Source organism: Manis javanica, chromosome 2, assembly GCF_040802235.1.
Source record: "Manis javanica isolate MJ-LG chromosome 2, MJ_LKY, whole genome shotgun sequence".
NCBI lineage: Eukaryota > Metazoa > Chordata > Mammalia > Pholidota > Manidae > Manis > Manis javanica.
The window spans coordinates 147351754-147375619 of NC_133157.1; the positions used below are offsets into that span (position 1 = coordinate 147351754).

Here is a 23866-nt window from a genome sequence, read left to right on the forward strand (position 1 = left end):
AATATAAATGGACTGAATGCACCAACCAAAAGTCACAGAGTAATATAAAGGATAAAAAAGCAAGACCCATCTCTATGCTACTTAAAAGAGACCCACCTCAAATTGAAAGACATACACAGACTAAAACTCAAGGGATGTAAAAGATATTTCATACAAACAATAGGGAGAAAAGAGCAGGAGTTGCAGTACTTGTATCAGACAAAATAGACTTCAAAACAAAGAAAGTAATAAGAGATAAAGAAGGACATTACATAGTAATAAAGGGGGCAGTCCAACAAGAGGTTATAACCATTATAAATATATATGCACCCAACACTGGAGCACCAACATATGTTAAACAAATACTGACAGAATTAAGGGACGAAATAGAATGCAATGAATTCATTCTCGGAGACTTCAACACACCACTCACTCCAAAGGACAGATAAACAAGACAGAAGATAAGTAAGGACACACAAGCACTGAACAACATACTAGAAAAGATGGACCAAACAGACATCTACAGAACTCTACACACAAAAGCAACAGAATACACATTCTTCTCCAGTGCACATGGAACATATTCCTGAATAGACAACATACTAGGCCAGAAAAAGAGCCTCAGAAATCTAAAAAGATTGAAATTCTACCAACCAACTTATCAGATCACAAAGGTATAAAACTAGTAATAAATTGTACAAAGAAAACAAAAAGGCTCACAAACACATGGAGGCTGAACAACATGCTCCTAAATAATCAATGGATCAATGACCAAATTAAAACAGAGACCAAGCAATGCATGGAGACAAATGACAACAACAGGACAAAGCCCCAACTTCTGCAGGACACAGCAAAGGCAGTTCTAAGATGAATGTATATAGCAATCTAGGCCTACTTAAAGAAGGAAGGACAATCCCAAATGAATAGTCTAAAGTCACAATTATTGAAACTGGAAAAAGAAGAACAAATGAGACCCAAAGTCAGCAGAAGGTGGGACATAATAAAGATCAGAGAAGAAATAAATAAATAAAATTGAGAAGAATAAAACAACAGATAAAATCAATGAAACCAAGAGCTGGTTCTTTGAGAAAATAAACAAAATAGATAAACATCTAGCCAGACTTATTAAGAGAAAAAGAGACTCTACACACATAAAGAGAATAAGAAATGAGAAAGGAAAAATCAGGATGGACACTACAGAAATACGAAGAATTATTAGAGAATACTATGAAAATCTACATGCTAACAAACTGGATAACCAAGAAGAAATGGACAACTTCCTAGAAAAATACAATCTTCCAAGACTGAACGAGGAAGAAACAGAAAACCTAAACAGACCAATTACCAGCAACGAAAGTGAATCAGTAATAAAAAACTACCCAAGAACAAAACTCCTGGGTGAGATGGATTCACCACTGAATTTTACTAGACATTTAGAGAAGACATAATACCCATTCTCCTTAAAGTTTTCCAAAAAATGGAAGAGAAGGAAATACTACCAAACTCATTCTATGAAGCCAGCATCTCTCTAATACCAAAACCAGGCAAAGACCCAACAAAAAAAGAAAATTACAGACCAATATCCCTGATGAACATAGATGCAAAAATACTCAACAAAATATTAGCAAACCAAATTCAAAAATACATCAAGAGGATCATATACCATGATCAAGTGGGATTCATCTCAGGGATGCAAGGATGGTACAGTATTATAAAATACATCAACATGACCCACCACATCAACAAAAAGAAGGACAAAAACCACATGATCATCTCCAAACATGCTGAAACATCATTTGACAAAATTCACATCCATTAGGGATAAAAACTCTCAACAAAAGGGTATAGAGGGCAAGTACCTCAACATAATACAGGCCATATATGATAAACCCACAGCCAATATCATACTTAACAGCAAGAAGCTGAAAGCTTTTCCCCTAAGATCAGGAAAGACAGGGATGCCCACTCTCCCCACTGTTATTCAACATAGTATTGGAGGTCCTAGCAACAGCAATAGGACAAAATAAAGAAATACAAGGCATCCAGGTTGGTAAAGAAGAAGTCAACCTGTCACTATTTGCAGATGACATGATATTGTACATGAAAAACCCTAAGGACTCTACTCCAAAACTACTAGAACTAATATCTAAATTCACCAAAGTTGCAGCATACAAAATTAATACACAGAAATCTGTGGCATTCCTATACACTAACAATGAACTAGCAGAAAGAGAAATCAGGAAAACAATTCCATTCACAATTGCATCAAAAAGAATAAAATACCTAGAAATAAACCTTACCAAGGAAGTGAAAGACCTATGCCCTGAAAACTACAAGTCACTCTTAAGAGAAATTAAAGAGGACACTAACAAATGGAAACCCATCCCATACTCTTGGCTAGGAAGAAATAATATTGTCAAAATGACCATCCTGCCTAAGGCAATGTACAGATTCAATACAATCCCTATCAAAATACCAAAAGTGTTCTTCAACAAACTGGAACAAATAGTTCAAAAATTCATATGGAACCACAAAAGACCCTGAATAGCCAAAGCAATCCTGAGAAGGAAGAATAAAGCAGGTGGGGTCTTGCTTCCAAACTTCAAGCTTAACTACAAAGCCACAGTAATCAAGACTATTTGGTACTGGCACAAGAACAGACCCACAGACTAGTGGAACAGAATAGAGAGTCCCGATATTATCCCAAACATATATGGTCAATTAATATATGATAAAGGAGCTATGGATATACAATGGGGAAATGAGAGCCTCTTCAACAGCTGGTGTTGGCAAAACAAATTCAAAATGGATCAAAGACCTGAATGTAAGTCATGAAACAATAAAACTCTTAGAAAAAAACATAGGCAAAAATCTCTTGGATATAAACATGAGCAACTTTTTCATAAATATATCTCCCCAGGCAAGGGAAACAAAAGCAAAGGTGAACAAGTGGAACTATATCAAGCTGAAAATATTCTGTACAGCAAAGGACACCATCAATAGAACAAAAAGTCATCCTACTGTATGGGAGAATATATTCATAAATGACAGATCCAACATCCAAAATATATAAAGAGCTCATACACCTAAACAAACAAAAAACAAATAATCCAATTAAAAAATGGGCAGAGGATCTGAACAGATACTTCCCCAAAGAAGAAATTCAGATGGCCAACAGGCACATGAAGAGATGCTGCACATTGCTAATCATCAGAGAAATGCAAATTAAGACCACAATGAGTATCACCTCACCCTGGTGAGGATGGCCATCCAAAAGACAAACAACAACAAATGTTGGCGAGGTTGTGGAGAAAGGGGAACCCTCCTACACTGCTGGTGGGAATGTAAATTAGTTCAACCATTGTGGAAAGCAGTATGGAGGTTCCTCAAACAACTCGATATAGAAATACCATTTGACCCAGGAATTCCACTCCTAGGAATTTACCCTAAGAATGCAGCAGCCCAGTTTCAAAAAGACAAATGCACCCCTATGTTTTACACAGCACTATTTACAATAGCCAAGAAATGGAAGCAACCTAAGTGTCCATCAGTAGATGAATGGATAAAGAAGATGTGGCACATATACACAATGGAATATTATTCAGCCATAAGAAGAAAACAAATCCTACCATTTGCAACAACATGGATGGAGCTAGAGGGCATTATGCTCAGTGAAATAAGCCAGGTGGAAAAAGACAAGTATCAAATGATTTCATTCATGTGTGGAGTATAAAAGCATGAAAAAAAACTGAAGGAACAAAACAGCATCAGAACCCAAGAATGGACTAACAGTTACCAAAGGGAAAGGGACTAGGGAGGGTGGGTGGGAAGGGAGGGATAAGGGGGAAAAAGGGAGCACTACAATTAGCAGACATAATGTAGAGGGGAGCACAGGGAGGGCTGTACAACACAGAAAAGACAAGTAGTGACTCTATAGCATCTTTCTACGCCGATGGACAGTGACTGTAATGCGGTATGTGGGGGTTACTTGATGATGGGGGAAGTCTAGTAAACATAATATTACTCATGTAATTGTAGATTAATCATACCAAAATAAATTTTTTAAAAAAAGACTAAACTTGGTGAAGGGATGCAGTGATGGCAGGAGAGGTTGGAGGCCAGGATTTTGCCTGCTTCACTGTTTCAGTGGTGCTGTTTAATAGGATAGGGAAACTGGAGGACAGAACAGATTACCAAAATTCAGGAAAAGGTCAGGGACAATGTCTTTAGTTTGGGACCTATCAAATGTGAGGCATGCAGGGACTGCAAGGAAAGATTTGGATTAACACATTTGGAGTAATAATTAATGAACATACCCAGAAGTAACATATGATATTAGAAGATAAATACTTGTAACATACTAAACTGATATATTTAAGTCATACAAACCTACACAGAACTCTGAAATTTTGAAAATTAAAAAGAAGAACAGAATAAGAACCATGGGACTCAGTTTTTCAATTATATATTTCATCATTTGCCTCAAGAATAAAAAATATACTCCTTAATGGATGCATGCAAATATTCATTTCTGGAATAAGTACTCTTAAGTTTAGTGAAAAGATTTAATTGTGAAACACCAATTCAAGATGTTACAGAATACATCTATGATTATCAGGCAGGACCCAATATTCACGAGGAGAGAAGGAAGTAAACAAAACCAAAATACCGCGATTTCTGAATATTAGATATGAAAGCATTCACATGTTAGGTTTAACAGCTGTGACTTCTAAAGTTAATAACACTTCCCAAGAATAATATGAAATGTACCAGTTGCTGGAGGCATTTTAAAAAGTAATAATCATTTTCCAGAAATAATTTTTTTGTATTCTGTGAACAATCTTTCCTTCCTTATGATTCTATAATAACAAGTAGTTTCTATTAGAAAAAAATGATAAATTGGGATTTCATTCATTTGCTGTGTGCATATGTATCTGTTACACCCACACACTATCAGAAAAAGAAAAATTAGAATTTCTCCAGAAAAGAATAAGTTTTACATTAATATATTTAAGAGTGTAGCAGCTTAAAATTTAATTTTTCATTTAATGGAGATGAAAAATCTCTTCATATAATCATAAATTTTGACTAATGAAGACTGAATAAAATGCATAATTATTTCTTCTTTCTTCTCAAAAAGATCTAAAACACTTACCAAGATTATACCAAACAGTAACATGAGTTATTGTAAGTTAAGTTAGAAACAGAAGGGCCAAAAAGTCATAATTCACAATAAATTTGATAAAGCCTAAGCAGATTTCATTTTGTATTATCTATGAACACAGTCTTTGCTAGATTAAATATAACCTATCACTTTATTAATCCTGAAAGTGGGGATTAAATTTTCATTCAGTTCTTCATAAAAATCAGCTATAAATCATTCAGAAGCATCTGAACATTTTTTTTATTACCTGGCTTTCTTACTGTACATTCAAAATAATTTCTACTGTATTTTATAATTTAGAGTTCCTGTTGTTACTTAACCTATTTCTGTTGTGTCTTTATAATACTTTTTCTGATTTGACTCTTATTCAATCTTTATATTCATCTTGCTCTTCTTAAATGAATTCTGGCCCTTCATCCCCCTCATCTTCCTATTCATCTGGCTGTTCTTCCTTGTTGCTATCCAATTCTTTCCCTCCAAGATGGCATACGAGGACAGTGGTATGTGAAAAAGCATGGAGGAAAAACTTTAATGCAAAACAACTTACCTTTGTTACACCAAGGACTACTAAAGACTTTGGAGGTTTCAACACAGACTTGGGGAATAGAAAGGAAGGATGAGAACAGCCCTGGATTTCGACTGAGGGCTTGGGAAGGGTTTCAACCACTTCTTCATTTTCACTATAAGAATTACTGTCCTCAAATAAGGTTCTTTTGTGTGGTCTTACACTACGTTTTGCTTCAGCTATAGTGAAAAACAAAGTAAAGAGTACATGAAAATATCTGTAATTTTGAATCAGCAAATAACACAAGAACAGACAGGCTTCAAATAGCTTACTGTTTTTCTTGGATTGCTGAGAAGCAGTCATTAGTTTTGTTAAGCTTGGTTTCAGGACATTCTAGAAAAAAATTAATAGCTTTAAGAAAAACAAGCATCAAACTTGATAAAATAACTATAATATTCACCATTTACTAGATGATCTAACATAAAGAGGAGAGGCTTTGAAATCATTCAGATGTAGATGTAATCTCAGTTTTGCCATTTGCTAACCTTCATCTAAAGGGTAAGGAGAGGGCAAGTACTCGAACATAATAAAGGCCAGATATGACAAACCCACAGCCAACATTATACTTAACAGCGAGAAGATGAAAGCTTTTCCTTGAAGATCGGGAACAAGACAAGGATGCCCACTCCCCCCACTTTTATTCAACATAGGTCCTAGCCACAGCAATTAGACAACACAAAGACATAAAAGGCATCCAGACTGGTAAGGAAGAAGTCAAACTGTCACTGTCACTGCAGATGACATGATACTGTACATAAAAAATCCTAAGGACTCCATTCCAAAACTACTAGATCTAATATCTGAACTCAGCAAAGTTGCAGGATACAAAATTAATACACAGATATCTGTGGCATTCCTATACACTAACAATGAACTAGCAGAAAGAGAAATCAGGAAAATAATTCCATTCACAATTGCATCAAAAATAAAATACCTAGGAATAAACCTTACCAAGGAAGTGAAAGACCTATACCCTGAAAACTACAAGACACTCTTAAGAGAAATTAAAGAGGACACTAAAAAATGGAAATTCCTCAAATGCTCTTGGCTAGGAAGAATTAATATTGTCAAAATGGCCATCCTGCCTAAAGCAATGTACAGATTCAATTCAATCCCTATCAAAATATCAACAGTACTCTTCAATGAACTAGACCAAATAGTTCTAAAATTCATATGGAAACACAAAAGATCCAAATAGCCAAAGCAATCCTGAGAAGGAAGATTAAAGTGGGGTAATTACACACCCTGACTTCAAGCTCTACTACTAAGCCACAGTAATCAAGACAATTTGGTACTGGCACAAGAACAGATCCATAGACCAATGGAACAGACTAGAGTGCCCAGATATAAACTCAAGCATGTATGGTCAATTAATGTATGATAAAAGAGCCATGGATATACAATGGGGAAATGACAGTCCCTTCAACAGCTGGTGTTGGCAAACTGGACAGCTACATGTAAGAGAATGAAACTGGATTATTGTCTAACTCCATACACAAAAGTAAACTCAAAATGGATCAAAGACCTGAATGAAAGTCACAAAACCATAAAACTCTTGGAAAAAAACATAGGCAAAACTCTCCTGAGCATAAACATGAGCAACTTCTTCATGAACATATCTCCCCGGGCAAGAGAAACAAAAGCAAAAATGAACAAGTGGGACCATATTAAACTAAAAAGCTTCTGTACAGCAAACAACACCATCAGTAGAACAAAAAGACATCCTACAGTATAGGAGAATATATCCATAAATGACCTATCTGATAAGCGGTTTACATCCAAATTATATAAAGAGATCAAGCACCTCAACAAACAAAAAGCAAATAAGTCAATTAAAAAATGGGCAGAGGAGCTGAACAAACACTTCTCCAAAGAAGAAATTCAGATAGCCAACAGGCACAATGAAAGATGCTCCATATCACTAATCATCAGAGAAATGCAAAATAAAACCACAATGAGATATTACCTCACACCAGTTAGGATGGCCAACATCCTAATGACATACAAACAACAACAACAACAAATGTTGGCAAGGATGAGGAGAAAGGGGGACCCACCTACACTGCTGGTGGGAATGTAAATTAGTTCAACCATTATGGAAAGCAGTATGGAGGTTCCTCAAAAAACTAAAAATAGAAATACCATTTGACCCAGGAATTCCACTTCTAGGAATTTACCCTAAGAATGCAGGAGCCCAGTTTGAAAAAGACATATGCACTACTATGTTTATTGTAGCACTATTTACAATAGCCAAGAAATGGAAGCAACCTAAGTGTCCATCAGTAAATGAATTGATAAAGAAGATGTGGTACATATATACAATGGAATATTATTCAGCCATAAGAAGAAAACAAATCCTACCATTTGCAACAACATGGATGGAGCTAGAGGTTATTATGCTTAGTGAAATAAGCTAGGTACAGAAAGACAAGTATCAAATGATTTCACTCATCTGTGGAGTATAAGAACAAAGAAAAAAACTGAAGGAACAAAACAGCATCAGACTCACAGAACCCAAGATTGGACTAACAGTTACCAAAGGGAAAGGGACTGGGGAGGATGGGTGGGAAGGCAGGGATAAGGAGTAAAAGAGGCATTATGATTAGCACAAATAATGTAGGGGTGGAGCAGGGGGAAGGCAGTATAGTATAGAGAAGACGAGTAATGACTCTATAGCATCTTACTACGCTCCTGGACAGTAACTATAACAGGGTATGTGGTGGGGACTTGATAATAGGGGGAATCTAGTAACCACGATGTTGCTCATGTAAGTGTACATTAATGATACCAAAAAAATAAAAGGGGCAAGGATTATGAGACATGAATTATGTGGCACCAAAATGTTATTCTCCTTACTGCTAATTGATTATTATACAAATTCTGTAATATGTACTAGATTATTTTCTTTACCAAAAGAACCAAAACAAAAATTTATACTTGGGTAGTTTGAAGTATTACTGAAAAAACTAACATTAAGAAACTTAAATTTTTTGTTACATTTTGAAATGTGTTTGACATGATTTATACTTGCATGAATTATCTCTTGTAGGGGAAAATACAATTTTAGATTTTAGAAGTATCTTATTTATATGAACTGGAATTGCAAACAGTACAAGTAGGTTCTTTTTTGTTTGCCAAAAACTAAAGACAAAAGATTGTTTAAATTCAATTCCATCCAAGAAAGAGAGGGAAAAATTAAATAAACTTTGTGGGTCAATGATTCATGAATGAAAGCAACATACACATACTAAATAGAAAAGCATAACCAAATTTGTTGACAAGAGGGGCAGTGAGATAGATTGAAAGAACAGACACTAACGAAATGTTTTCTGCAGGGAAAAAATTAGGTTAAGGTTAAATCATAAACAACAAAAAAAGGCAGGAGAGGAGGGAGAAAGGAAAAAATAAGGTATGGCCAATCAAGTATGAGCTTAAGACAAGGAAAAAGGAAAAAACACAAATACAATAAGGTATTTGGAGAAGTAAATATTTCTTCAGTATACATATATGAATATATATGTAAGTATGATGGGATATACTATGAACAGAAGCTTCTGTTTTATACATATGTTTTTATAATATACATTTTTATAAAGTATTACATATTTCATATATATATATATACACTAAAATATATATGTAAATATATATATGCACACACTAAAATTATATATACTATATATATATACTAAAATAATATAAAGCAGAAGCTTTTGTTTTGGTATATTCCTAAATTTACACATTTATAAATACTGAAATATATATATCTCTCTGTATACCTTCCTGTATGTAATATATATAATAGAGGCTTTTGTTCATAGTATATCCCTAATCATTCTGATTTGTATTACTCTATAATTGTTTGTTTATAAATATGACTGTGATAAAAAGTTAATTTTCTCACTGTAAATAAATCATTCAGTTAGTGGAACATGGTCATCTATCACTACCTAAATTCTGTAAATTATCACAAAAGAGAGAGAAAAATAGAAAAAGAAATGTTTCGTACTTATCAACTTTCCACTTGGAGAAAGAGCTGAAAATCAGAATTCTAAGGAGAAATGTATGGCTTGAAAAGATATACCTAATGGAAAAGATATATCTAATAAGATGGGCCTAAAAAAGTTGAAATTTCTTAATCTAAAATTATAAGCTCACAATTGGAAGTTGCTAATAAATATATTGCCACCTTCTTTTTCATAATCATGTACTTATATACCTCCTTTTTATTTATGACACATGTGGGTAAAATTGTAATATTTCCAGAATCTCTTGCCTGGTTTTAGTGTATCTCCATATCAACAGGTGCTTCTAAGGGGAGGAGAGAAGTAGTCCATCTCCATATCAAGGGGTAGTTACCTGGGCAACCAAGGGCTTATTTGAACCTGAGAGGTTGGGTGGAGGACTGGCTTGCCTCTGCCAGAGCCTCTGCCCCCGGAATGCAGTTTGTAAGCAAGAAATGGGTTTTAAACTTTATTTTTCCCTTTGACTGATTTCAGTTTTAAAGGTATTTTGCCCCAGGATTTCCTCTCCCTCGAGTTACACCTGGCAGTAGTTGGCAGGACCTCTGAACCTGAAATCTGTATAAAGGGGTGAAACCCTTGAGTGGGCAGCCCCTAGAGACGGTGGGGAGATGCCCAGAACCTGCCCTGTGAATAGTTGGGAGGCCCCAGTGGCTGCAGCGACACAGGGTGCAGCTTCACCTAGGAGCCCTTTGTCTGTGGGGCTTCCAATCTGGGAGCCCCTATTGGGGAACTGGTCTAGGGGAAAGCACCTCCTAGAGGAGTGGGGCCTTCCCCAGAACTGGGGAAGGGTGGAAACACTGGAAGCCACAGAATTAGCCCTCTGTGAGCTAGAAGACTGCTTAGAGGCACTGAGTGGCCATATAGCAGATGGCATTGGAGGGTCTTTTTTCCTCGAGACAGTGGAAAGTGTTCTTGAGGAGAGAGAGAGGGTTATACAGGAGAGAGAGAGGGCTATCAAGGAGAAAGAGAGGATTATCAAGAGTGTTAGTGAGGAGAGACAGACTTAGGTGGGAGAGAGACACATTTTAGCATCACTTGGAGGAACAGGAAAATAACCTATGGGATGCCCTTAAGGAAGAGAGACAGTGATTGGAAAGACAGGTCACACTCCTGGAAAATTCCATAGCAGTGGTGACGGGGAAGCAGCAAAAAAAGCCGTGTTACAGGAGGCCACGGGGGAGGGGGAGGAAAGAGTGGTGCCTTCAGCCCCACGATATTGGAGGAGCCAGAAGGAGATGAGGAGGTGGGGCCATAGGCCGATCTGCTGCCGAGGCCACCCCCTAAGATACCAGCCTCTCCTGTATTAAAGGTCCGTCTGCCCATAATTAAAAAAATAAAAATGAAACAACTGCAGGCTCCTCAGGGGGAGGAGCAGCCCCCCTCCCCAGGTTGTGGAGGACTCCATGCTCTACCCCTATGCCCAGGATAAGCTGGTGGACATGAGCGTCAGGTATAGGCAAAGGCCATCGGAATCTGCCTACATGGCTTTTATATCTCTGGGATATGGGGGTAGAAAACCTATGTCAGCTACTGAGGTGAGTAGACTGGCTTCCCTCATGACTCATCCTTCCCTCTAGCAGCAGTTGCAAAGTGCCCATTATGCCTCAGGGAATCAGACACTTCTGGAATGGCAGACAGCTGCCATCAGGGCAGTTTGGCCTAGTCAGGGTGATTTACCATATTTATCCACTAGGCTAGAAAACATATGTAGAGCTCCAACAGGTATTGCAGGGATTGGGCATGAAAAATATCATCTATAATATGGACCCCTGGGCCCTGATAAGGAGTTGTTCACTGTAGGACTAAGAAATCTGGTGCTGCATACAACTCCCACATCCACATCTTTGAGTCCCTAGTGAATACTCTTGCCCCCATGTAGGGTAACCCATAAGTGAGGCTACTCGTACTTTAGCAGATCTCGGGGAGGTTGAAACAAGAAGGGCACAGAGGGAAGTATGGGCTACAACTGAAAGGAGAGGTGCAAAAGGCCCCGTGAAGGTCTTGAGGAACCAGATGTGGGTCTATTTGATAAAGGCCAGGGTAGTGAAAGGAAAACTTGGTGGGCAGCCCAAAAGCATGTTGTTAGAACTGTGGCACCAATTAAAGCCAGAGCAGCAGTTCCAGCTGCTAAGGTCCAGGACATAGTAACCAGAGTCAAGGCCTCATGCCCAGCCTGTGTCCCTGCAAAACTTCCTGGGGGCAGTACTCAATATTCACCTGGGCCCTCTCATCCACATGAGGATGATTGGGCATTGCAGTTTGACTAAGGTGGGAGTCAAGGTCCCCACCTTGGGGGAAGTGGTGGGGACTGGAGGCCACATGTAGAATTAGCAATTCATTGGTTCCCTGTGAATGTACATGTCTTGGCACTGGTAGACACAGGAGCTGAGTGTTCTCTGATTTATGGCAACCCTGAGTGTTTTCCCGGGACCCTTGTTGTGATAGACGGCTATGAGGGTAAGGCAATTAAGAGTGAAGAAAGCCCAAATCCCATTGGGGATAGGGCATTTACCCCCAAAAGACTATACTGTATACATTTCTCGCATCCCTTTATATTTCGAGGGTAGATATCCTGCAGGGCCTGTGGTTACAGACCACTGCAGGTGAGTTCAGACTGAGGATATGTGTGACAAAGGCAGTTCTGAGGGGACATGCTAAGCACCCACCTTCAGCTCTACCTGTACCTCAGTGAGTAACAAGTACTAAACAGTATGAATTGCCTGGGGGGCACAAGGAAATTGGAGAAACTCTGCAGGAGATGGAGAAGGTGGGCATCATAAAGTCCACTCAACAGTCCTTTAAATTCCCCAGTGTGGCAGTGAAAATGCCAGACCAGACAGCTCCTGGCATAGGACAGTTGACTACAGGGAATTGATTGAAGTCACACCCCCTTTACATGCTGCTTTCCCCTCTATAGCAGCCATTCTGGACACACTCAAGCCATCAACTAGGAATGTATCATTATATTGTGGCTATTGCTAAGCCTTTCTTCTCTATTGACATTGCACAGGAAAAGTCAGGAACAGTTTGCCTTCATGTGAGAAGGCCAGCAGTGGACATTCACTGTCCTTCCACAGGGATACCTCCACAGTCCCACCATCTGTCATGAACTATAGCCCAGAACTTGGTCACATGGAAGAAACCACAAACGGTGAGGCTGTATCACTACATTGATGATATTATGCTCACATTGGATTCTCTTGCAGGTTTAGAAGAGGCAGTTCCTACACTGTTGCAACATCTGCAGGAGGAAGGATGGGCTGAGAACAGCACCAAGGTTCAGGGACCTGGTTTGTAAAATTCTTGGGGGTTGTCTGGTTGGGTAAAACAAAAGTTATTCCTGAAGTAGTCATAGACAAGATCCAGACTTTCCCTATACCTACCACTGTGACAGTATTACAAGAGTTTTAGGGTCTTTGGGACTACTGGAGAGTGTTTATCTCACACTTGACACAAATTCTGAAGCCCTTATACCGCTGGTACGAAAGGGCATCAGATGGGACTGGGACGAGACATATGCACCTGCTTTTACTGCTGCTAAGCCAGCAGTCAAGACTGTACAGGCCTTGAGTATAATGGACTCATCAAGGCCCTGTGAGCTAGATGTTCATGTAACCAAAGATCGTTATGGATGGAGTCTTTGGCAGCAGCTTGAACAGACATGCCAACCCATTGGATTCTGGTCACAACTATGGAAAGGAGCAGAGTCCGGTACCTTGACAGAGAAGCAACTAGCTGCTGTGTACCACACCTTGCTGCTACAGAGCCCATCACGGAACACCTCCAACCAAAATAATAACCAACTATCTCATTGCAGGGTGGGTGCAAGATCCAAAGGCCACGGACTGGTGTGGCACAGACACCTACACTGGCCAAATGGGGTGCATATTTAGAGCAGTGTACTGCCCTCTCCACTATCCCCTCAAGTGGAGAACTCCAATGGTTACTGGGGCCAGTAACATACACCAGTGGAAAGCAGAAAGAACATGTTTTTGAGCCAATGGCGGCCGAGAGTCCTTATCAGGAGGGAAAAGCCCCTATACCTGAAGATACATGGTATACAGACGGCTCCAGTCGTGGGCACTCCCGGATGTGGAGGGCTGGGCTTTCCATCCTAAGACCAAGACAATATGGATGGAGGATGGGGAGGGGAAGAAGAGCCAATGGCCTTCTTGCAGACAGAATGGCTCATGATCACCCAGGAGCACTCCCCTATAGCTGTCTGCACTGACAGCTGGGCCATCTGTCAGGGCCTGACCCTGTGGCTACCAACACAGTAGCATGCCAACTTCCAGAGGCAAGAGTTCTGGAAAGAACTATGGGCCTTTGGTCAGACTAAGACTGTTACTGTATATCATGTGACTCGCCATTTGCCTTTGGCATCCTCAGGGATGATGAAGTAGACATATTGGCCCAGGTGCACTGACTAGAAGGAAAGCCTGCCTCTTATGTATCCCAATGGTTACATAAGCGTTGTTGCACACAGGGCAAAAGACAATGTGGGCCATAGCCCAATAGTGGGGCTTGCCAGTGACCTCTGAAGAAGTCAACAATCCGGAAGGAGTTCCTTGTGTGCTCTAAGAGGGACTTAACACTGAGTCCTGCAGCAACATGGGACAATAGTAAAGGGGCCAATACCCCTTGTCAGGTGGCTGTGTCCATTGGGCCTGTGCCCATATCAGAAGGATATCAGTATGCCATGACTTGTCTGAACATGGCTACTGGACTATTGGTTGCTTTTCCTGCACATCATGCAGATCAGCAAACCACCAAGACAGGCCTGGAGCATCTCTTTGCAGCCTATGGCAATCAAGGCACCCACTTTACTGACATGCGCTACAAGAATAATTGCAGCAATTAGAAATAAAGTGGAAATATCATGTACCATATAACTCTCTGGGGCAGGCATGATAGGTACAACAGTTTGTTGAAATCTGTCCTGAAGTTGGACACCAATATTCTACGGGGCTGTTCAGTTCATTTATGGACAGTGCTACAGTGTTATTGAATGAGAAGCCCCAAAGAGGAGCCTTGAGCCCTATGGATGTTCTAACACACATTGTTGCCTCTCCTATACAACTGTATGTGCAGACCAAAAAGGGGTTATTGAAGCCAGGATATGGCCAGCAGAGCAACAACCTGCTGACAACCCCTGCAATAAGCCCTGTTGACACTGCTGAGTGGATGTGGCCCTAAACATTTCAACCCATGGACCAGTGACAGCTGTCCCTTCTGACACCTTGGGGAAAAGGCCTGGAAGCTGGCCTCACGTGTATTCCTGGAGTAACAAAAGAGTGGCCCCCAAAGATCATGGCAGTGTACCCAAAATGTCTAGGAGGAAAGAGTATCTTATGGAGAGGTTTTTATCTTTATGGCCAGTGCATGTACCTCCCATAGCCCTAATACTGACACGTGTAACTCCACAGAGAGGGGTTCAAAGTCTAGTATACTAGACCAGGAAGAGATCCCATTCCTGCCACTGTTCTATCACAGGACCACTCTCTTGCATGTATCATACCTGATGGACAAGATTTACCTATGCTAGTGTCATTAAAACATATAGTTTATCATTCTCAAGGTTATTTTCTTCTACAGTCCCTGTGGCCTGGATGTGCCCCCTGGCTGCAGCTGCCATGTGATGATTGCTGTGAACCCTCTACTGAGACAGGGACTGTGGGTGTAGTCAGAGTAGGATGAGGGCCTCTGGAAAAAGCAAGGCAGGATATTTACAGTCAGAGCAATGTATACATGCAAGGAAACCCCCTAACAAAACTCTGTATTTAACATTAAGCTCTAGAGTCATTCTTCAGTGACATCAGTTAATGTTCCCCAGATAAAGGAAAGTATCTCAGCATAACCCATGTCTTTATTATGCCAATCATTTATAATCCTGTGTAAGATTCAGTTTAGCGTGTTAAAAGGGACTTAATGTCTCAACAAGGACAAACATCCTAAAACCACTTTTAACAAGTCCACACCCCTACGCCCTTTATCAGTTCCCAAAAATCCTCAACTGCCTATAAAACCCCTGGACAATGCACCACTATGGGCTCTCTTGTCCTCTCACTGTATCTCTCAATAAAAACCTCTCCCTGGCTCTCCTACCTTGGGTGTTTACTAAGTTCATTCTTCAAGTCTGCAAACAAGAACCCCAGCATCACTATCTCTTCAGCTACTGCCTGTCTGCTGGAACCAGTGAGCTATAGAATTAATCTGCATAGGACTTTGAACCTAGCTTAATCCTCTGGCTTGAGGATTGTCATGATTTTATTGCTGTTGATATTGTATATCATTAGTTTGGTCACAATGCTCCAGTTTTCTCCCCCAGGGACAATTGTGGAAGAGGGGGAAAGAGTAAGTTGTAAAGTGAGATTTCTAGAGGGGTGGCCTGCGGGTAAAATTGTAATATTTCAGAATCTCTTGCCTGGTTTTAGTGTATCTCCATATCAACAGGCGTTCCTAAGGGGTGGAAAGCAGTAGTTCATCTCCATATCAGTGATCTAATTATCTGGGCAACTGAGGGCTTATCTGAACCTGAGAGGAAGAGCTGCCCCTGGAAAGCAGTTTGTAAGCAATAAACAGACTTTATACTTTATTTTTCTTTTACTCATTTCAGTTTCAGCTAGATATTTTGCCCTGGGATTTCCTCTTCCCTGAATTACATTTCTACAACAAAACTCAATTGAACTTATACATCCTAAACATTAAAAGGGAATATAAATTTAGGCCATATATTTAGAAATTCAAATTCATTTAATTATGATTACTACGCAAATTACTTGTAATATCCATTGTACAGAATTCCATTTTCCATTTATGCACACTAAAAAAATGTTAAACTGCTACTACCATGCCAGACCTTAATCAAGGTGATCCAGGAAATTGCACAATTATGTTTCCTAGCCTCCAGTAGTGAGGCAAGGGCTTTAAAATGAACATTTAAATAACTATAATCTTTAAAAATCCCTTAGTTTGAAATATTAAAATGTGATATAGGGACTTTGAGTAGGTAGCTTTAAAAGCTATAAAATAAAAAGTCTTTGAAATTGCAAGTTTTACCATATGGCTATTAAGAATCTCTACCTTAAAGCTGGTTATTATTTTAGGTGAAACACGTATCCTTCAATTAGGTCAAGAGTTTCAATTTCCTAATGAAATGATATTGATAAAATAGTTGAATCCCTTTGTAATTTTAATTTTGAGAAAGATGATTTAAATATCTAAATTTCCACAATTTTTAATAATATTTTAGTCCAAATGCAGAAGCAAGGATAGAAATACAGAAAAAAACTCTTTATAGCTGTATATACCAAGATAAAAAGTGTCCAAAAAAAAAAACCTATGTGATATATGCTATATGGTTTTCAAACTGAAAGCCACCAGGAAGAATCCATGATTATTATGATAGGTAATTGGATCCATTAAAGAATTCCTTTCAGCATGAGTATTATAAAAGTCATATTAGGATGATTTAAAAGTTACAGTAGGAATCTTTATCCTTGACCAAATTTCCTATTTTCTCCATTGTACGAGAGCTTTCCCAATATAATTTTCCTATCACTATATATTTTCTAGCCCATTTTTCTCCTCAGCCCCCACCTTCAGTATTTACCACAGTAAAAAAAAAAAAAATTCAAGCAGTAGTATTTCTATAAAATTGTTTGCTCTGACCAACTTTCTGTTACAAGCACACAATGATGATTGGCAGACCACTGCTAAATTTTAAGAGTAAACACTATACAAATACAGGAAAATTAATTTCACTAGAGAGCATTTTACCTTGGTATCAACTTCTAAGTCTTCATCATCTGATGCAGGCCATGAATCATCAATGCCAGGTTTGTTGGAAAGCCTTTAGAGTAAAAATATGTAACAAAAATGAGTGAGTTCATTTCTTAAAAAAAAAAGAGTGAAAAGTTGGCTATCTATTCAATGAAGATTTTGATATAATTAAAATTTGGCCTCTGTTTTAAGAAAGCTTTAAATGACTTTTTCATCTTTCAATAGAAACCCCAAAGTAGGCTAGTACCTTCAATGAAATAAACAAAAAAGCAGCAACCTGCTCAGGACTCCCTTTACCCTTCTATTTAAAATTACTTTCTAGACAACACCCAACACTCTGTGTCCCTCATTTCTGTAATTTAGCTTTATCTAACCATCATCATAAACCCCCCAAACTCTGATCTTTTCTCTAAAACCCTTATTTCTATCCAAACCAGTGTTGTTCCTCTTGAAACATGATCTCCTCTACAAATTCATTCTTAGCCTCTTTCACTGTGTTCACTAAACCTATTCCCCACCTTTCTATTATGAAAACATTTACCAACAGACCAACAGGATCATAAAAAAAGGAAGGAACCTGAATTTAAATCTCATTTCTGACACTAACAATATCCAGATAAATAATTAATTAATTACTTTACTCTCTTTGGGTTTCAAATTCTCCATTTGAACAACTTGGCCAGGATGTTAAACACAGATTGAAGTTCTGGACGCTGTTTTGATTAATCAATCTCTAAGAATCTTTAAAATCCTAAAATTCTTTCTGCTTTTGATTTTTTGTCTACAGAAAAATGGAGAATACTTAGCTGGCAGAAGTTTGAAAAATAATAGAACAAAAGAAAGAACATGAGAAGAGAAGGTAAAAAAAATCAACAGAAGATTACAGCAAAATCATGGAAGAAAAAAAAGTCTCTAAGAAAAGAAAAGTAAAGGAAAAAACTTCACAAAACTAGGTAAGGGTAATAATAGGAAAGGAAAACTAGACTTGGAAGACAGTACACAGAGAAATCTTTTAGAAATTGCTTCTAAATAGATGCTAAATTTCATCAACATAACATGGTCTATTCATAGATATTCTTCACTTACAGAAAAAGAATTCATCTCAAGAAGACATGCCTAATTAGGTCTTGCTTATATAACACCTATGGCTCTGTGGCCATAGCCAATTGAGATCTAACCAAACCTTTGATGGTAGTAAAAATAAGGTACTAGTTACCACTGCAAATTTCAGATATATTAGGACAAATGCTTGGACTAACCGGGCTTAAGAAAACTCCACATCAGAGTTAACACTTAGTCAAATTTGACTTTCTGAGTTGATTTGATTGGGACCTTTATTTTGGTCCACTGCTGCACAGACACCTATCAATCTACACTGAGACAGGAGAATGGACCTGGGAGCTGGGCAAACTGACAGTTCAATCATAGGTCAGTGATTCATTAACTATGGAATAATGGGAGTTAATCAACCAACCTGAACCAGTTGCCTAATTAATAAAAAGTAGGCTATAACAGCACAGCTACTTTGCAAAGTTGGTTGGAGTTAACCAACCAACGTGAACCAGTTGCCTAATTAATAAAAGGTAGGCTATAACAGCACAGCTACAGTTAGGTGAGATAACAAGTGTTAAGCACATAATACTGCGGGACCCAAATTAGGACACTCATCAAATGTTAGTTTCTTTCCTCTGATTTCTCTCAGTTAACATACAACTTTTAAAAAACTATAAGAACCAACCTGTTTAAAGAGTCTTCTCCAGAACTCTCTGCCCCTAAAAGACACAAAAAATAAAATTTAAGTCAGCAATAGAAAAATAGAGAATATTAAAAGTGTAAAACTAATGCTTTGTTAAAAAAGTATTCCTTTGGGAACATACCAGGAGACTATACTGGAATGAATATTAATTTTACTATTGGTAGGCAATTAATGCATTAAGAACTCTTATTTCCCTTCCTGAATATTTATCAAAATTTGATAGCTACAAGTGAACTGCTGTTCACAGTGACCATCCTACCTAAACTCTATGAGACAGACCAAAAAATGGTATCAGCAGCAGAATCAGGATCATAAACTGACAATGTCCAAATTGAAGAGCATGACTTTTCTGGACTTTATCACTAGGTGCAGTGAGAAGAGAATATACTTATTTTGCTGAAACACAACACAGCTTTCCCAGCTCTTCAGTTGATATTGCTCAGTTTAGGACAAAACCCCCACCACAAGGAAGCTTGGGCTACAGGCACTGCAATTTGCTTGCATGGCAAAGCATAGGAAACAGACTCCCTTTGTCCCTCTTACCAATTACAAGACAAGTATGAAAGACTTAGTGATTCCAGTTTTATATAGTATCACCTCTTAAGACTTTCTCCTTCCACTGATGGAGAATCTATCTGGATCCATCTCCTCTCCTACTTGTCTCTTTACTAACTCTCCCTCTTCTCACCCCTTCAGTGTTGATATTCCCAGGGTTTTATCACTGGCCTTCTCATTCTACATGTTCTCCATCACAAATAAGTTCATCCAGATCTATGACTGCATAACTATAATCAGATTATTTCAAATCTGCATCTCCAACCTTGGAGCTCTCTAGCTAGACCCTACTATTCAATTATCCAATTACTGAAAATATCTTACATTGGTATTCCATCAAACTCAACGTGTACAGAAAAAAACTGGTCTTTTCTGCTGACCCACTGCCCATCTCTGTTCACCCATCATGTACAATTTACATGCCCCCACAAGCTGGAATCCCACGAGTCATCATAGATTTTTCTCTGTTCCCTAACTTTTTACATTCAATAACCATCAAGTCTTGTTAAATTCACCTCTTCTCTGTCTCTGCTTTGTATCTCCACTGCCACTGCCCCAGTGCCCCAGTCAAACATAGGCTCTTAATCAACGGCTTTCACAGGAAAAAAAAAGCCACCAACTATTATTGTTACTGCTTAAATGAATAAAAAATTTTAAGCAAAACAAATGAGAAAGACAAAAGGCCTAGAAAAGATCATTTTAAATTTAATAAACTGAGCACTCTGACTGTGTTTATTTCAGCATGGATGGGTGAACACTTCGTAATGGACTGATACAAGTCCAAGGAAACAACAGCTTCCTTCATCTCAGTCTCTTTCTGTGGTTTCCTTCTATCTGTCCTTTATAAGAAGGGTCAGCAAACTATGGCCCACAAGCCAAATCCAATCTGCCATCTGGTTTTGTAAACAGTCTTACTGGAGCAGTCATACTTATTATTCACTAAGTCTTGTCTAAGACTGCCTTTGAACTACAATGGCACAGTTAATAAATGTTGACAGAAAGCACATGGTCTAAAACATTCACTGCCCTGCTCTTTACACAAAAAGGTTGGTACTGCCTGCATAATGCCACAACCAGAGGGCGATAATACTCGAATCTAATCATTGTACTCTCCTGCTCAAAATTCTCCAATGAACCCCTGCAGCAAATATTGCTGGCTTCCTCCTTGACAGCCATTTGTTATTTTTCATTCTTGCTGGAGAACCAACAACATTCTTTGGATATTTATTGTCCCAATACACAAAGGTAGCCTCTCCCTAGCCCCAACAAGAGAAATGATTATTCTAAGCTAATCGCAGTAATGGGTTTACCAGAGACCAGTTTAGAAATGAGCATGAGATGTAACTCAGTCTATAAAATGTTAGGAGAACTCAGCCTGAGTTTTCTTTGTATTTAAAAGAAACATGTAAAGAAAGGTAATCCTTCTAGCTTTTGGATGCTGTCATGTGAGAATATGATGCTTGGAGTCATTCCTAATTAGGTAACCAGGAAAGCAGACATAAAATACTGCCAACTTCAGAGCTAAAAGAGGGACAACTGGGACCCCGAAGACATCACTGACCGACAAAACAATCCTGGTTCCTATTATTTTAGCCAATGTTAATTAGGTCCTATGTATTATTTGCAGCTAAAAGCATTCTACCTAATAGATTTCCCAAGGCCTACAGAAGACCTATTCCTTTCTACAATACTGTATGATGTGCTTTCACAAGTGCCCCAGCTAGCTATCACCTCATTCCCAGCCACTCCCATAGCATACTTTTTGTGCCAGCAAAATTGCACTGCTCATAAATCCTGTAAAAATCTATGCAGTATCTTAGCCTCTGCACAGCTGTTCCTTTTGTCAAACAAGTAATCTTTCTGTTCTTCCTGACAAATATCATCTCTTTGCCTCTACCCATCAAGCTTCTACTCACTCTGCATGCTTACCTTAAATCCTACCCACTTTTTAAAAACTCCAATTCCTCCCATGGATTTAAAGTGTCTGGCACATAGCAAACACCAATACAAAATGATAAATAATGTTCACTGTAAGTTCCTAGTGGGCTCTGGCACAGTGTAAGCACTGAATAAAGTACAGTAAATAATAAAAATTACAAAGATAATAAAAAGTTCCTGGAGGGTGGGGACTGTGTTTTTTAAATGTTTATCTTCTCCAACATTCAGAATACCACTTAGTACCTAAAAGACACTTGACAATTATTTGTTAAGCAGACAATTGAATAAATAAGTTTTCTTTGAAAATTCTGTTTAAAAAACACAGAAATTAACCAAGGACAGCTCTATTCTATCATGAGCAACTTAAAACAAATCTCTGTCCATTCCATATTTGTGTCTCCTATAATTTGCAAAACCAACCTAAGATGTTCTTAGATAAAGTCTGCTAAGCTGAAGGCATCATCATTCAGTACAGAGTATACAATGGACAAGGTAACACACCTAGGGAGCATGCAGGGTTTTTGCTATTGTGAAACATTTTTGTACTTTTATTATAATATGCTGAGAACCAAGTTGGGCCATTGGAATATTTATTATGGTAAACTTTTGACTAGTGACAACAGAGCATCTTGTTCTAACAGTTTCAGGACAACTGTCCTGCAAACAGGAGGAAACATCTGTTCTAATGCAGTCAACACATCTCATTCTGTTTTGACTTACGAGGAATGAAGTTGATAACAGTGAGACCTTGTTGGTGTAACCATATGGAAAGTAACCTGTGTTTCTCAATGAGGCATTGCTTTTCTGACTCCTGGACTACCAGCAGGTGTCTTCTAAGAGCCAGTCTCACTGGTATTGCTGCACACCAGTGAAGTTCTGCAGTTCTTACTGCCTGTCATTTATGTATGGTTCCAAGAGGGCATTGCTGAGTTCCCAGTCTTAAAGACTATTTTTTTTAGTGAGACAATCACTATTTAGTAAGAAACATTCATTTTACTAAACATAATCCATTTGCTGTAAAACTTAAATAAAAAGTCCATTTTTATTTAATTATTTCTTACCATTATTTTTTATTTTATTATAACAAGTCCAATTTGTTATAATGTGATTATAGAGTAAACATAGAACATATTAACTTAAAAAGCTTTTTTCTTATTTATACAAAGTTATATAAGATCTTAGGGGTCATGACTAAATAAATAAATTTCTTTTTAGACAATACTGTCTCTGATTTTAAATTACCGACAATTAGCTTCTTAAATAATTCTGAATATTGGACTATCAAGAAATAAATAAAGAAAAAATATATATGCAATTTACATAGTTTTTCTTCTTTGCTCTTTCATTATCAAAATTCCCTTATTCTTACTTTATCTATGGTAGGACCACCAAGAGTAATTCACTATCCGAACTCTTACCTGGAGAAGGATTTAGAGAATTTTGAGAAGAAATTTTAGATTCCTTTTCCTCTTTACGATTGCTATGTATAAAAAAGGTTATAAATAACATTACTATTTTAACACTGATATGAAAAAACATTTACCAAATATATTAAATTCTTAAAGAGTACTTTGGATAACACCACAGCTATTATCAAAACTTTACCCCATATACTTCAAAAAGCATATCAGTAATCAAAGAAGAAAAATAGCAAGGTAGACCAATGATGAACTGAAGGGGCACTATGGCTTAGAAAATTAGTCAGAGGTAGCTTGCCATAATTCAACAATTACTTGTTAAGCAGACAAATGAATAAGAAAGCTTTCTTTGAAAATTATGTTTTAAAAAACACAGAAATTAACCAAGAACAGCTCTATTCTATCATGAGCACCTTAAAACAAACCTCTGTCCATTCCATCTTTGTGTCTCCTATAATTTGCAAAACCAACCTAAGAAGTTCTTTGATAAAATCTGTTTTGATAAAGATGTCATAACGGATGTTTCTGGAACTCAGAAGGCCTAGCTCTATAACCAACAACTATTTGTTCTTGGACAAGCTGCATCTCTTCAATTCAAAGACTTCCTCTATATAATAGGGACCTTGCTGCCTCATTTTACAAGGTTGTTAGGATTTAATGAGATACTACACCCCCAAAATGATT

General features: G+C 38.0%; 1 protein-coding gene across 7 annotated transcripts in view; it reads right to left on the reverse strand.

The window, feature by feature from the left end:
- Positions 1-23866, reverse strand: part of ANKRD26 (ankyrin repeat domain containing 26) — a 118049-nt gene that overhangs the window by 82850 nt on the left and 11333 nt on the right. For 6 of the 7 annotated variants that reach the window (XM_073229557.1, XM_036998266.2, XM_073229555.1 and 3 more), the window contains 5 exons: positions 23183-23244; positions 19254-19287; positions 17513-17585; positions 5981-6041; positions 5691-5887 (listed from right to left, as the gene is read on the reverse strand). In XM_073229557.1, coding sequence (XP_073085658.1) covers positions 5691-5887; positions 5981-6041; positions 17513-17585; positions 19254-19287; positions 23183-23244 — 427 coding nt within the window. The remainder of the gene's footprint in view (positions 1-5690; positions 5888-5980; positions 6042-17512; positions 17586-19253; positions 19288-23182; positions 23245-23866) is intronic. The other variant, XM_073229556.1, reaches the window with a different exon arrangement.